This window comes from Argopecten irradians, chromosome 9 (genome assembly GCF_041381155.1).
Source record: "Argopecten irradians isolate NY chromosome 9, Ai_NY, whole genome shotgun sequence".
Classification (NCBI taxonomy): Eukaryota; Metazoa; Mollusca; class Bivalvia; order Pectinida; family Pectinidae; genus Argopecten; species Argopecten irradians.
Genome location: NC_091142.1, coordinates 35,116,186 through 35,131,689, shown reverse-complemented (window position 1 = coordinate 35,131,689; position 15,504 = coordinate 35,116,186). Strand labels below are relative to the sequence as shown.

Here is a 15,504-nt window from a genome sequence, read left to right as displayed (position 1 = left end):
TCACCAAAATCAAACTAATTCGTGTTTTTTCAAATAATTTGAAACTAATTATCATAGCTTCACTTGCAATGAATGTCACGCACGCGCACTTGTTGAAAGTATGGCGGCGACTTTAAAGACGGCGACGAAGTAAACAAACGAAAACAATGTACCATTTCTTGATGTCAATGCTATACAAGGTATTCTTAACAATTCTATGGCTATCATGTGTTATTCAAATTTCATTGCCTACACATATATTTTTGATACTTCACATATTCTGGCCTTTTTATTTACCTGTTGATTCAATGTTCAAGCCCGTTCCTGCAGTCTGCTAAATCGGCCCAACTCCTTACTAAATAATATATAGGGCCGACCTTGGCCCATGTTGTTAATTTATTTCTATATTTTGTTTTATAAAACTTCTAATTAAACACAGAACATATTGCATCGATCTGATATTTCAATACCCAAAAATAGACTTGATACGTTAGCCTCTTCACAGCTTTAGGTATTCTTCAGTATTCTTCGTTCATTCTCCACTAATTTGCATGTTTTCAGAAATGAAAACATAAAATATGAAAATTGAAAACAAAGTTCTTATGTATTGTCATTTGTTTGGCAAATATCTCTTCTTTTTAAATCCAAAAGGGCTGGCTCCTATCTTTACTCAAATAAAAGTTATAATTGTTACAGTCAACCATCATAATTTGGTAAAGAACAGATACGTGACTTTGTTAAAATGAACTAAATTGAGGTTTGTCATTAGAAATGCCACAAAATATACATTTTAACTGAATTTTTGCTTTGGTTTTGGACTTTTCTTTCCATTCAAAGTCATTTGTCCATCTCAAAAGCAACTTGTCTTTATCAATTGCAGTTATGAAAAGTTCATTTGTGAATATTGGTTTGTATGATTCATAAGTGTGTTCGAATAGTTTCATATAAAAATAGTACCAAAGTATTTTGTTTTTATATTTTTCCTTATTATCAAACTGTACCTTTATCTGCATCAGTACATGTCAGTAATTTTGTATTTGTATAAATCACAAATTACTCTATAGGACATTAAAATCCTGCTTTAAACAGTAACATACATGTTACAACATACTTAATATATGACTGTAGAAATCTGACAGGATTATTGTGTTTTTCTATTTCATAAATTCGTCAAAATGCATCAAAAAAACGTACTTATTAGTGGTTTCACTTCTCTGCAATACTTTAGATGATTTTTGCCTAAATTAGCAGCGATAACATATCTGTTCTCTTGGTATAGGTCTTTATGAAGTATTAGAAAATAAACGAATTCAATAACACGAATCTGCTTCAAAACTTGTAGTCAAAACTACAACATCGAAATTATCAAACGATAGATCAAAACTGCTGAGTGGCGTCGATGAAGGGATGATTATGTTTGTACCATATTGGTAACGTATCTGTCTACACCGATTCCCATTGACTGCGAATGGTTTCGGCGACCCGTTCTTGTCATTTAATTGGGAAAAAACCGACCCGCACGGCTGACAGGTAGATGTGATATTATTGGCCAACGAAACCTCACTTGTCCTTTGTTGATGTTTTGTGACATGAGGAAAAATAATAATTCATTGTCATTGTCCTCGCCTTCCTTCACCTGAGAAACGTATCAGTCTCCGTCATACTTGATTGCCACAAACAACCCTAAACTTACATTTTCTGACCATATCTAGTCTGAAACAAATTGCTACAAATGAAACCAAGTTCACTCAAATTAAGGTTTACGTACAAAAGTACAGATCCGTTACCAAATATGACAGGTACGTTACCAAATAAACAGATACGTTATTTCATGTTTATATATCACATTACCGTATCATTAGTATAACAAACATTCTAACAATATCTGGCTATAAAATGTATTTGAATTAGTCGATGTAACAGTATTTTTATTGGTTTTACATTAAATATTAGAGTTAACGGTACATCTTTCATCAAACAGATACGTGATCTTTTATACCAGATACGTTACTATTTTGATATGTGATTTATACATTTAACAATTAATTATATACCTAATAGCTTAATCAATACAGCTAACTAGTGTTAGAAATCACGTGATTATTATCAGAAATGTATATATATGTTACTATGTACAGGTATATACTAAAGGAAAGTAAAGGTTTTTCTTATTTCGAGTTTCCCAACACTGGCAACACAACGAATCTTCCCGCTTGTAAACTATTGACAAACTCTCGGACACTTGCCACGTGGTTAAGCTAATTTCAAATGTTTTATGACAAGCGTGAGAATTTCTGTCGATATGGGTATTTTTCCATAACGTATCTGTCGGTAACGTACTGACCGACACTAACCCCTCTCATCATTTAAATGACACCGTGTGACTTGTCGACCAAACCACAAACATTGTAACACTTAGTATTATATACTTTTCAAACTGTGATGTGAATTTATCTCTGTGGGAAAGTGGCATCTTAGGTAATCAAGTACATAGTAGTAACGTATCTGTTGATGTCGTTGCGTAACATGTATATTTTCAAGATTAGATCGCACCTGTCCATTTAATTGTTAATGGATGTGTCCTTGTCATAAAGGTAAAAGTTAGTATACATATTAAAGTACATTATCACGAAAAAAAACGTGGACATTTAATAATACATTAATTGTGTACATGATTTTATTTGTTTGTAACGTATCTGCCAGCATAGTTTGTGACAATGATAAAATGAGTTATATAAAAAATATCTAAGCATTTTGTGTGCCAATACTTGTCTATTCTCATTGCGTATGCTAATATCTATGATATGATAGAAAAAAATGTAACATTTACCCATTTCCTTCGTCACAGTTGATTTACGAAATACATTATAGCTTAAGAGGACAGTCGAAATTCGTCACGAGAGCCATATTTAATGTGATAATGAGAAAAATCTTAATTGGTCAGAGGAACAACACTTGATTATTTTCGAAGATCAATCAATATATTTTACGTGTGAAACAAACATGATATACAAACATGGTTTTTAAGTCCCAATATTGATAGAGGACACTTAATAATGGAATTTGTACATTTAGTGGAGAATGAACGTCTTTAGGATCAACGGTCAATTTCATCAAGATTTCCATATTCTAGGACTTTGTGCCTCCACTCCCTGTGTAGTCATTATATATATATATAGTTACAAACATTGTTGATATAGTTGGGATTGGAATGACCTTTTATATAAAACAAAAATACCGTCAGTGATGTAAGATTGAACATTTTGTATTAAAATGTGTTTTTATTTCTTTTGTAGAAGCTAGCTGATAACATAAATTGAAGACAAGGTTTCATTATGGATAATTACCATGTCCTTGAGATTATTGGAGAGGGATCCTTCGGAAAGGTGTACAAAGGAAGGAAAAAATACAAGGCACAGGTTGGTTAGAGTGAAAAGAATAGTCTAGATCTTGATAGATATAATGCTGTTGTCCTTCCTGGTAGGAATCCAACTCTAAATACACCCTTTTATTTTATTTTGTATGAAAGAACCCTGATTTGGCAACCTTAACACTATTTTTGCAGTATTTAATTCTTGTGTCTAATTACACACACCTGTCTTCAATGCTTTTTAGTCAGGGAAGATAATTCAAGAATTTACTCTTAGGTCTGTATCCTCATTGGGAATTTTGTTGTGTTTTCATATTCAAACTATTGTATGTGTCTGCAGGTGGTGGCATTGAAATTCATACCCAAAGTTGGAAAGCCAGAGAAAGAGCTGAGAAATTTGCGACGAGAAATAGACATTATGCGAGGACTGCACCATGCTAATATCATAGAGATGTTGGACAGCTTTGAAACAGATAAAGAGGTAAAGGCACATGTATGCACTGTGCAAAGGGCTTCTTAAATATACATAAAGGAATATTATTCAAAATTCATGTTTTATGTTTTTGAAGGCTAAACATAAATGTTATACATTTGCAATGCAACTGAAAGTGCTAAAAAGACACATTTGCTGCTAAATATCAACAAGTACCTTCTTTTGATTATTTACACACACACAAAAAAACCACCAAAAAACAAACAAGCAAACAAACAAAAATCTTGAAATAATACTAACATCCTGTCACATTATGCCCTATCTTGATAAAGGATAATGTGATATTTTTCTTACAGATATTTCTGGTTTTGGTAAAAAATACTTATCAGAATAAACCAAATTGTACATCCAGTAATAAAAGATGTATGTATTATTGAAATCAAAATTAAGGTATGAAGTGTTTTGTTATTATTATGAATTAATTAAAGCAATACATTATGAAACAGGTTGTTGTGGTAACAGACTACGCAGAAGGAGAACTTTTCCAAATTTTGGAGGATGATGGGAACCTACCAGAGGAACAGGTATTTGTAAATAAAAAATAAAAATACACCTTTACATTAGCAGAAAAGAAAAATGTCTGTGGAACAGGATACAGGATTTATAATAAATTCAATCACAGCCTCTGCCAGGGATCAAACTCGGGACCTCTGGATTACTAGTCTGACACTCAACCGATTGAGCTAAAGACAAGTTCTCTCTAGCCGAGGGATATATTGCAGCTATAGTATTGACAAGGGTTACATCTTTTATAATTGTTTTTACAATTTGTTTGTTAAACATAGGTTTTGTTAAAATAATGAGTAATATGAATGGTGAGTTCTGTAAATAGGTTTTGTTAAAATAATGAGTAATGTGAATAGTGAGTTCTGTAAATGATATGTTTGAAAAAAAAAATGAGAATACTGTCCTGCTCAGATCTACATATTCTGCCCATTTCAAAAGGAATATTTAAGTAGTATGAATATTATAACTCTATATTAAAACACATTAAAGGGCCACTACCTTTCCGGAGCAAAACATAAAGGTTTACTAAAAGCATTAGTAACATCAGAAAATATATACCGATGGCCTGATATGAGGTTACAACACCAAGCATATGCAAGATTTCCTACGTAATATATATGATAATAATGGAGAGTCATTTCGCTCTTTTGCCTTCTGATACAGTGATAGTCAACTACCGTGCAGTATTCAGGACTGTAAGATGACCCGCGTTATGAAAAATTAATTTTAATCAAATTGCTCAGAAGATGATGATACGAGGGACTTTAAAGTACAGTTAAAAAATAATCAATCTCGTTTTACATTCACATTTTAAAGATGCTCCACTGCTGACAGAGCATAAATGATATTCATCATTTGAACAATAATTGGTGTTTAATTGTGTATATATATGTCTAATTAACACAAAAATAATATAAAATAATTTGTTTCGACGTTGGCGCATGCGCAATGAGTACTTCATTCCATATAAGGTATAGTGACACGGAATTTTTTCGGGATGCAATTAAATATTTTCCATTTTTTTAACTTGAAGTAAAATTAGAAGCTCAAACTTTTCAATGGTGGTAATGGTGTAAAGTAAGTAACTTTCGTAACTGAAGAAAAATATAAAATCGTCTGCTCCTGTTTTTGATAGTGAAAAAATACCATTTGTCGGCGGTAGAGCATCTTTAAAGATTGAAAGTCATTCCAGAGAGGTAGTGGGACTTTAAAGTACAGTTAAAAAATATGAAATTAAATGACGATAACATGATATTGTTTCCAAAGTTTTGATAGACTGATTTTATATTCTGTGATTTTGACAGTTTTGAAATCTTATACTCCAGGTTAATATGATGTTAGTGTGATATGTTTTTGAAAATTGTAATAGACTGATTTTATATTGTGTGCATGTTTTGATATTAGAATTTTGAAATCTTATCCTTCAGGTTATGATGATAGCATGCCAGCTTGTGTCCGCTCTGTATTACCTACATTCACATCGCATCCTCCATCGTGACATGAAACCACAGAATATTCTCCTCGGCAAAGGAGGAATCATAAAACTCTGTGACTTTGGTTTCGCTCGAGCCATGAGTTTTAACACCCTAGTGCTAACATCTATCAAGGTCAGTAGTGTGGTATAATTTGCCTAAACCAACTGTTATCAAGACCTGTTTATTTGGCGATACAGACAGGTTTTTGGCTTAAACAGGTTTTAATAACTATTATTAGAAGGAAAATGTCCTACCAAAATAGACAGGGATGTTGCTTAGACAATGGTCAGTTTTAACAGGTTGCACAAATGATTGTATAATTATACTGTTAATCCACCAGTAGTAATAAGTAATATATCTCTGTCATGCCCCATATTTTCAAAACGTTATTTGAACTCGTGGTTTATGATTAATGATTTTACAGGGCACTCCTCTATACATGTCACCAGAATTGGTTGAGGAAAAACCATATGACCACACTGCTGATCTTTGGTGAGTAGTTTGTACTGTGGAACAACTGTATTATTTGTACCTAAAAGTAAGTAAGTCTTTGTGTATATTCAAATCATACTCCAGAAAATTAAGGCTTTTGAATGTTGAGGCTGTATATATAACCCTTGCTGAAAATTTTCATAAGCTTTACTAATGAAGTTATCAAGTTTGAAATCCAAATATACCAACCCATACAACATTATTTTATGTGTTGTAATGAAAACCAGAGTTATCACACCTAGATGTTTAGATAAACATTGAATTTAGAAAATATAATTACCTGATAGGTTTAACCCACTCACTGATCACTTCATATGATAATATGCAGTTGTCAATTCTAAAAAAAAATTGTTACAATTCTTGTGCAACAGTTGCAAATATGTTGAACACTTTAATAACACTATTCTTAGAATCTGAACATAAATTGTTCTGATCTCGGTGTGTTAGGTGTTATTTTTTAATAATCTGAGTATATAGTGTATAGATAATATCACTTATAATATGTAAACATGTTTTTGTGTTCCAGGGCTCTAGGCTGTATCCTGTACGAACTGTTTACAGGGACGCCACCATTTTACACTAACAGTATCTTCCAGCTGGTCAGTCTCATCATTAAAGACCCAGTCAAGTGGCCTAAAAACATGACTCCAGTGTTCAAGGACTTCTTACAGGGACTTCTCACCAAGAACCCTAAAGTTAGGTTATCATGGCCAGATCTGCTGCATCATCCGTTTGTAGCTGACGGTGTTAATGGTAAATAGGATGATCTTTGATTTAAATGAGACAGGGGAATCACAACCTTATGTGCACAATTATTATCACTCCTAAATCTACCAGCCTTGCCCATTTTTGGTTAATGATTATTTTCCTCTGTCATAGTTAACTTTTTTTTGTAGCTTAATGATTAGGTTTCTTTAATGAATGAATCTTAAATGACATGATATATTGATTATGATTTCTAGGTTTAAAGACAACAATCTGTTAACGTAGGAATAGACGTTAGAATTTGGATCGTCAGCACATGCCTTCCATCCTTCCTTACTATTACACTATATATACAGTATTCTACCCTATAAGCGCCCATGTCCCTATAAGCGCCCCTCACCCTTTTTGAGGCCTCGATTTCAATTGCCCAGGCATAAATTAAGACCAAAACTACACGAAAATGTATAGATTTGCAATACAATGTCGTTCTATTAGCACCTTTTCATTCTTTTCAATTTGTATATGCCCTGGGCGCTTGTTGGGTCGAATACGGTAGCCAATTCAAATCGAATTTCTTGTTCTTCAATTTGACTGTTACTTCCCCGGTAATGTCACTGATGAAAAGCCTATCAAATTGTCTTTTCAATTTTATTGTTGGTTTGTGTTGAATTTCACTCTTTGTATTGGACAGAATTGACTTGATGTGAATATTAGTTATCATTTCATTAAATAAATGACAACTAACAAGTGATTACAAGTACCTGATTATAACCCCGACAGTGCGAGAGGAAGATATCAACCTACCCAGCCCTTTTACACAGCCACTCACGGCTTCCATGCAGATCATGAAGGAGAAGCAGGCCAAGGAAAAGGCTCATCCACCGGGCACATCTAAAATACTAGCTAAGGCCAAGCGTAAGGCCATGGAGGAGGAGAAGAAGGTAAGGAGAAAGTCATTTACTTGGAACATCTAAAATACTAGCTAAGGCCAAGCGTAAAGCCATGGAGGAGGAGAAGAAGGTAAGGAGAAGGTCATTTACTTGGAACATCTAAAATACTAGCTAAGGTCAAATGTAAGGCCATGGAGGAGGAGAAGAAGGTAAGGAGAAAGTCATTTACTTGGAACATCTAAAATACTAGCTAAGGCAAAGCGTAAAGCCATGGAGGAGGAGAAGAAGGTAAGGAGAAGGTCATTTACTTGGAACATCTAAAATAACTAGCTAAGGCCAAGCGTAAGGCCATGGAGGAGGAGAAGAAGGTAAGGAGAAAGTCATTTACTTGGAACATCTAAAATACTAGCTAAGGTCAAATGTAAGGCCCTGGAGGGTAGTAATTCATTTACCAGGCACATCTAAAAAACTTTCTAGTATTGCGGCATATTTGCACTTAAATATATTTCAGATACATTAGCATATGATCCATATATGCATACTTTTCTTTAAATGTGTTGGTTTAATTTAAACATTTTAATGTATGTTTTATTATCAAGAATATCTGTCAACAGAAAGGGGCACGGAGATAATGTACATTTTATTAACAAGAATATCTGTCAACAGAAAGGGACACGAGAGATAATGTACGTTTTATTAACAAGAATATCTGTCAACAGAAAGGGACATGAGAGATAATGTATGTTTTATTATCAAGAATATCTGTCAACAGAAAGGGACACGAGAGATCCCAGGTGCAGAAAAGTATAACAACAATGGCAAGGAGGCTTGGGGAGACAAGCCAAAAAAGAACGGAGACACTGAGGAGAAAGCAGAACAACCAGCCGCTGGAAATGGCTCTAAGCCAACCCAAGGGGAGGGAGATAGGCCACCGTCGGACACAGCCTGGGTGAACACAGGCACGAGTAAGGTGAGGGCCTAGCTTTACAGCTTATCACAGATATTCTCCATTTGTATATCACAAAGTTATATGCCCTTCTGGGTAGGTATTCATTGTGACGTCATGTGTTTGCAAGCTTTTCAGAAAAAAAAACCAATTTGAATTTTACTCACAAAATAATTATGTCACAATGGATACCTAGCTCCCAAGGGAGGCAACTCTGTATTATCCAAAGACGGGATATGATACTAATTGGTTTTATATTGATGGCTTATAGCATGTCCACTGTCTGGTGTTATATGTGTACCGTTATATAGGTGTAGAGAATTTAAAATCAACCGAAGTCCTGTAACATTGCCATTTTGTTATGATAATGAGATAATATGTTTGAATTAACCTACCCTAACTGTTTGCCAATTTCAGGTATATAATAATATATACATGTATCCAGCTTCTAAGGTTTCATTGTGACAAACTATTAGTATTTTCATCAATGAAGATGATGTTTATTTAAAATTGTATTTAGTTTTACCTTAATTAACTTGTCTGTATCTTGTCTCATGCCTTAGTTTGTTTTATGATTTGATATCGTAATTAACAATATATAATCTTTGAGAAGAATGTAGTAAGCTTGTAGTAATGGTTCATTGTAGCTGGCCTTAATAAATCTAAATATTTTTGGCACTAATAGTTGTTTTGTGTCTCAAACAATTGTATTTAGCAGAGTATGTACATTAAAGGCTTTATGTATTCACACTATGTTAGAGTTTTACACATTGTTACTGTGATGTGCTTGTGTCATTTATATTGTCCCAACTAGGAATTAGCGTTTTACTGGCAATTTTAATGATGCCTAATTATGCCTAACTTGTAATTCATTATTTTGTTTTGCTGTGTTGCTAACAAATGTTGCTTTCTTGTTTTTGATTTCATCAGCGAGACGAAGGTCTTGAAATTGAGGTAAGATTTTTTGGCTTTCTGATTAATTACACCAACATGCATGCAGTTATTGAGTTAAAAAGAATTTTAAATTGATAATTTTATTATGCTTGAATGTTACAATTTAGAAATTAGACACGGTTTGAATAAATTTAGGCAAGCTTTCAAGGTACAAGGTATTTTAACAGTTGAATCATTCATTGTTAATTCATTCCCACTAAGTAAACTTATAACTTCACCCATATCAGTGAATCCCCTTGTGTGTAAGGTCTGATACTGGGCTCTTTGTAGAGTTACGTCCCTTATCCTAAAGTTACTCGTGTATTAAGAATTTTGTATCTAGTTAGTTGTGTATGTTAAACAATCGGCTGGTCTACGGCATACTGATTGTAATGACCACAGAATTTATTCATTTACATTTTGTGTGCTGTATTTGGAAATATTTGCTTTAAATTTAGAATGAATTAGAAATTAGTTCGCTTACCTTCATTTACCTTGCTGCATAACACTAATTTAAAAAGCATATTGAAGACTATTGTGATGTGTGTTAAGGAAACTTTGTTGATGTTTATAGAACCTAAGTCCTACACCAAGGACAGATAGAATCAGTAAGGACTACGAGAAGGAATACCCTAGTATTGAAATAGAAGGCAGGAGAACAGTGAGACGAAGTCCTGACAGCAAGAAAGAAAAACGTAAAAATATCGAGAAAGTCAAGCTTGAAGGAGAGGTAAATGAAAATGGGGTTTTAAATTGTTTACAAGGCCAAGGGCCAATCAAGAATATGTTACAGTCTCCCTTACAATAGGGCTGTTATACATTTAATGCAATTTAACGGGAAGGGGGGGGGGTAAAATATTTTGAATTTTGACAATATGAATGAATAATGTCTACAATGTAATTAATATCTAATTGAATGGAAACTTGACTGGTTACTGATGTGTTATTGTACTGAACACCTTAAATTACTTTAAAATATTCAAATTTTTGGGGTTTTTTGTGTAAAAAAGAGGATTCTACAAAATTTTGAGAAGCTTTCTTAAAGGTCAACTTTTATAGTAATATTGATAACCAATTAATTTAGATACAACTATTTCTGAAAATGCCCTAGTATAACAATAGTCAATATATCTTTTGCTGCATCCAAGAATGTATATACATATTGTATTACATGATGTGATGAGTGCCATTCATAGTGTCTATAATCTACGTGTATGTTTGACCCTGTAGGAGGTGGACAGTGATGATGAGTGGCAAGGTCTGATAGATGCTACAGACCAGGAAGGCGACCCAGAGGTGGCCATGAAACTACTCAAAGACCAAAAATTCCACGGAAAACTCAAAACCAGGATAGGAAATAGCTCTAGTCAAGTGTTGGACGGCATGCTGGAGGGAGCGGCCAGACTCAGGACAGTCCTTCGAGTGGTCACTAACTTAGTCACAATTAAGTGGTCAGTAAAATAAAGTTGTCACATTTTATTATTATGTTGTAATCGTTGAAGGAAGTGATAAAGGCAAATGAAGAATACTACAGTTGATGTTCATTTATTTGGGACCTTTAAATTGATTTCAGGCAATAAAAAATAAACCAGAATAAATTATCTAAAATGTTTATTAAAACAGAAAAAACCTATTGTTTAGACATGTTAAGTTTTGTTGTTGTTGTTTTTTCATTTACGATAATGTACCTACCTTTTTTTTTCTTTGACAGTGAGGTAAAACTGATTTTAGACTTTCTAAAGGCCTTGTCTGTACCAAAACAAGTCTTACAGTTGATAACAGAAATCTTGGAAAAATCAAAGGTGAAACAGGTGAGTGGAAGTCTTTATTGTTTCTAATTGTTTTCATTTGTTGTTTGAAATCAGAAAGTTATGGTAGCTGGGAAAGGACATGAAAAATAAAAATAAAGTTATCACGCAGGAATGCAATCATATATCATTGAGTAATTGTCAGTTTAAACCTGATGATTAACTGTCACTCGATGATGCAGTATTGCATTCACATCCAATAATAATTGCATTCACAGCCATGTAACTTCATAACTTTATTTTTCATGTCCTGTCCCAGCCACCATAGAAAGTACTAACAGTAATTATAGAATGCACAGAAAATAGGAACAATAGATGAAAAGTGAATCTTAAGTCAATAAAAGAAAATGTTTTGATGGAAAAAAAATGTTTACGGTAAACTATTGGAAAGGAAAAGTTTTCTTTTAAACCCTGAAACTTGAGAATAATAAATTATAAGAGCAAATAAATCATCTGTCTGATAATAAATTCACGGAAATACAAAAAGAGAAAAGATTATGTTGAATTGATAAATATTGTACAAAAAAAAAATCAATAAATTTTCACCAACAGCAACCGTGGTGTCAGCAGATACTGATGGACCTTGTGATAGCAATCAATGCTTACTTCGCCAGCGAGATCAGCTGGTGTGATGACCTCGACAAGGACGTGTAAGTTTGTATAGACACTGATCCTCAAAGTGTTAGTCTGTAGGGTTTAATTATATATCAGGATTGAAAATGATTTACACATTTTACATAGGAATTAAGATTTAAGGTGAGCTTATGTCATGGCGCAGCGTCCGTCGTCCCTCCGTCCGTCGTCTGTCCGTCAACATTTCCTTTAAATCGCTACTAGTCATAGAGTTCTGCATGGATTGTAACCAAATTTGGCCACAAACATCCTTGGGGGAAGGGGAACAGAACTTGTATAAATTTTGGCTCTGACCCCCTGGGGCAGGAGGGGCGGGGCCCAATAGGGAAAATAAAGGTAATCCTATAAAACGCTACTTGTCCTAGAGTTCTGCATGGATTGTAACCAAATTTGGCCACAAACATCCTTTGGAGAAGGGGAACAGAACTTGTATAAATTTTGGCTCTGATCCCCCGGGGGCAGGAGGGGCGGGGCCCAATAGGGAAAAATGGTAAATCCTATAAAACGCTACTTGTCCTAGAGTTCTGCATGGATTGTAACCAAATTTTGCTACAAACATCCTTGGGGGAAGGGGAACAGAACTTGTATAAATTTTGGCTCTGACTCCCCGGGAGCAGGAGGGGCGGGGCCCAATAGGGGAAATAGAGGTAATCTTACAAATTGCTACTTGTCATAGAGTTCTGCATGGATTGTAACCAAATTTGACCAGAAACATCCTTGGGGGAAGGGGAACGGAACTTGTATGAATTTTGGCTCTGATCCCCCGGGGGCAAAAGGGGTGGGGCCCAATAGGGGAAATAGAGGTAAATCCTTTAAATCGCTACTTGTCCTAGAGTTCTGCATGGATTGTAACCAAATTTGACCAGAAACATCCTTGGGGTTAACAGAATTTGTATAAATTTTGGCTTTGACCCCCTGGAGCAGAAAGAGTGGGGCCTAATAGGGGAATTCAAAAAAGAAACAATGAACTTGAATTCAGAACATTCCTAGGCATTACAAACCAGGTGAGCGATACAGGCCCTCTGGGCCTCTTGTTCTTTTATCAACTCTAAATTGTTATTCATTCACAAGTATCTCAGTGGCTGGCTGTGTTGCACTTTCATTTATACATTGGTTTTGTTGGATACAAAATTTACAGATTATGAACTAGTTTGTGAAGATTTATTATGATTATAATTGGTCATGGACTTCATAGAAAGCAAAACTGATTGATTCATTTCACTCTGAGTGAACATGTTAAACTTCATATGGAATTTTGTTATATTGTCAATGTTTTAAGATTTTACACATAGTCAAAAAGATTTACTTTGATATATTTTGTATGATAATCTAAGCATTTTTAACCACTGCTGTATGATTTGTATGGACAGGGTCCAGGAGTACTATGATGCTATGCTACAGTTCATGTCACTGTTCCCCAAATTAGTGAGCCTGCCCGCTGACGAGGATCTCAGACTCAGAGAACAAGCTGTTCTGGTAATTTATCTTGATTCTGCCAATCAAAAGGGCCTTTACTTAAACTGTTAACAGTTATTTGTATCAAAGTTCTAAGCCTCATAGAATATATCATCTCAGATATGTTCTCAAGAAAAACAAGGTCTGAAACTTTGTTTTTAAAATGAGCAAAATCGTTAAGACTGATCATAATTAAAATCAAAAATATTTTAACTTTTATTGAAGTTATTCCACACTAATTAGAAATTGCAATAATGGTATTTAATGTGAATAGTCGGGCAAAGAAATCCAGTCTAAATGTGTTCGTTGGCCTTCCAAAATGACGGTAAAATTCAGCTTATATTGTCCAATTTTGACCATTGAAATCATGGAAAAGCCCATGTAAATTTAGCACAGTTCTAAAAATATAACTCTTTGAAAGCTAGGCTGCCTGGAAATGACAACACAGACATAGTCAGCTGGGAGGACATTTTAGGATTCCTTTAATATGAATAAATTTCTTCACCGTCATGCATAACGATTTTGATGGGAAATTTTATTTTACTATTTCAAAAGTAATTAAAATGGATTTATTAAAGGGACATGAACCTAAATAAACCATGTAAATTTGAGTAAAATACATATTTAAGACGTGTCAGATATCTTACTAAGTAATATATATCAGTTATTGTGAAAATGTGTCAAATAAAATAATTATAATGGAAATTCCATCTTTCTGTATTGTGAACCGGCCTGGTCAAATTTTTTAACAATAGTATAGTAGTATTGAACTTTAATGACCTTCCACAATGCACTGCATATGTAAACAAAATGGTGGGTAAAAAACGTGGGTGAAGCGAACACAAACTAATTCCGATAGAAAACAGTGTACGTCAAGAGTCAGTCACGTGCGCGATTGGGAAAGTAGGTAAATATAAATGGATCACTGAAATGCATGAGACGGGAGCAACTCCCCACTTTGTACTTGGGTGATGTACATATGTGCAATAAGTCAGGAACCTCCCTTTGCGGTGCCCTGTCGAATGAAAAGTCTCGTTTGACTTTTGACTTATCATTCTTACGCTAAATACTAATTGTTTTATAACAAATATGGCTTAAACTTCATTTGTCAACCATCGTAAAGTAGAAAATAATCTTAAAATGTGGAAAACTAATATTCCTTGTCATGTCAGCAAGTTTGTTGTTCATTATAACCTTGCTTTCGACCAGCTTTCGTTTTGTGTTCCAAAAATTGAATATGACGGTCTATTTTTATCATTTTTGAGGTAGGTATTCCCCACGTTTTCCTGTCGTTTTAGATAACCAATCATTGTAATAAAATATTCAATAAACATCTGAAAACCATATCTAAGCATACAGAACAAATTATTTAAGGTTCATGTCCCTTTAACACAATTTTTACTGATTGTAGTTTTCATGCTCCCGACTACAATTGTATTCACATTAAGAATTCTGAATGTTCAGACGTGATTCCACTGATCATGAAAGTTTTATAATTATATTAAACAGTGTGGAATGTTCACATGTGAGGTGATGGAGAGGAATAAGTTACACCTAGCTAACCAGTACTTCTCCCAGTTGGCCAGTAAACATACGGCAGCTATAGACTCTCTACTGGAATGTACCAAACTGGACGCTCAGATACTGAAAAAACTCACAGGTAAGTCTTAGATATACAGTAGCTAGAATGTGATAAAACAATAAAATAATTGATAAAACCTCACACAAGTATGATAGTTTGCTTCTCTGATTAATATTAGATTTTATTAGGTTTATTGGTTTGGATCAGCAGTTTATTTTGTTTTCAGAATGTTCAGG

At 34.1% G+C, this 15,504-nt stretch overlaps 1 protein-coding gene across 1 annotated transcript in view; it reads left to right on the top strand.

Moving 5' to 3' along the window:
• Positions 1 to 63: 63 nt before the first annotated feature.
• Positions 64 to 15,504, top strand: part of LOC138332160 (serine/threonine-protein kinase 36-like) — a 70,944-nt gene continuing 55,503 nt past the window's right edge. The window contains exons 1-16 of the mRNA XM_069280146.1: positions 64 to 179; positions 3,276 to 3,398; positions 3,690 to 3,830; positions 4,289 to 4,366; positions 5,777 to 5,956; positions 6,249 to 6,316; positions 6,843 to 7,069; positions 7,802 to 7,962; positions 8,684 to 8,881; positions 9,788 to 9,811; positions 10,365 to 10,520; positions 11,021 to 11,241; positions 11,502 to 11,601; positions 12,151 to 12,248; positions 13,602 to 13,707; positions 15,196 to 15,346. Of these exons, the coding sequence (XP_069136247.1) occupies positions 3,315 to 3,398; positions 3,690 to 3,830; positions 4,289 to 4,366; positions 5,777 to 5,956; positions 6,249 to 6,316; positions 6,843 to 7,069; positions 7,802 to 7,962; positions 8,684 to 8,881; positions 9,788 to 9,811; positions 10,365 to 10,520; positions 11,021 to 11,241; positions 11,502 to 11,601; positions 12,151 to 12,248; positions 13,602 to 13,707; positions 15,196 to 15,346 (1,993 nt within the window). The 5' untranslated portion in view covers positions 64 to 179; positions 3,276 to 3,314. The remainder of the gene's footprint in view (positions 180 to 3,275; positions 3,399 to 3,689; positions 3,831 to 4,288; positions 4,367 to 5,776; positions 5,957 to 6,248; positions 6,317 to 6,842; positions 7,070 to 7,801; positions 7,963 to 8,683; positions 8,882 to 9,787; positions 9,812 to 10,364; positions 10,521 to 11,020; positions 11,242 to 11,501; positions 11,602 to 12,150; positions 12,249 to 13,601; positions 13,708 to 15,195; positions 15,347 to 15,504) is intronic.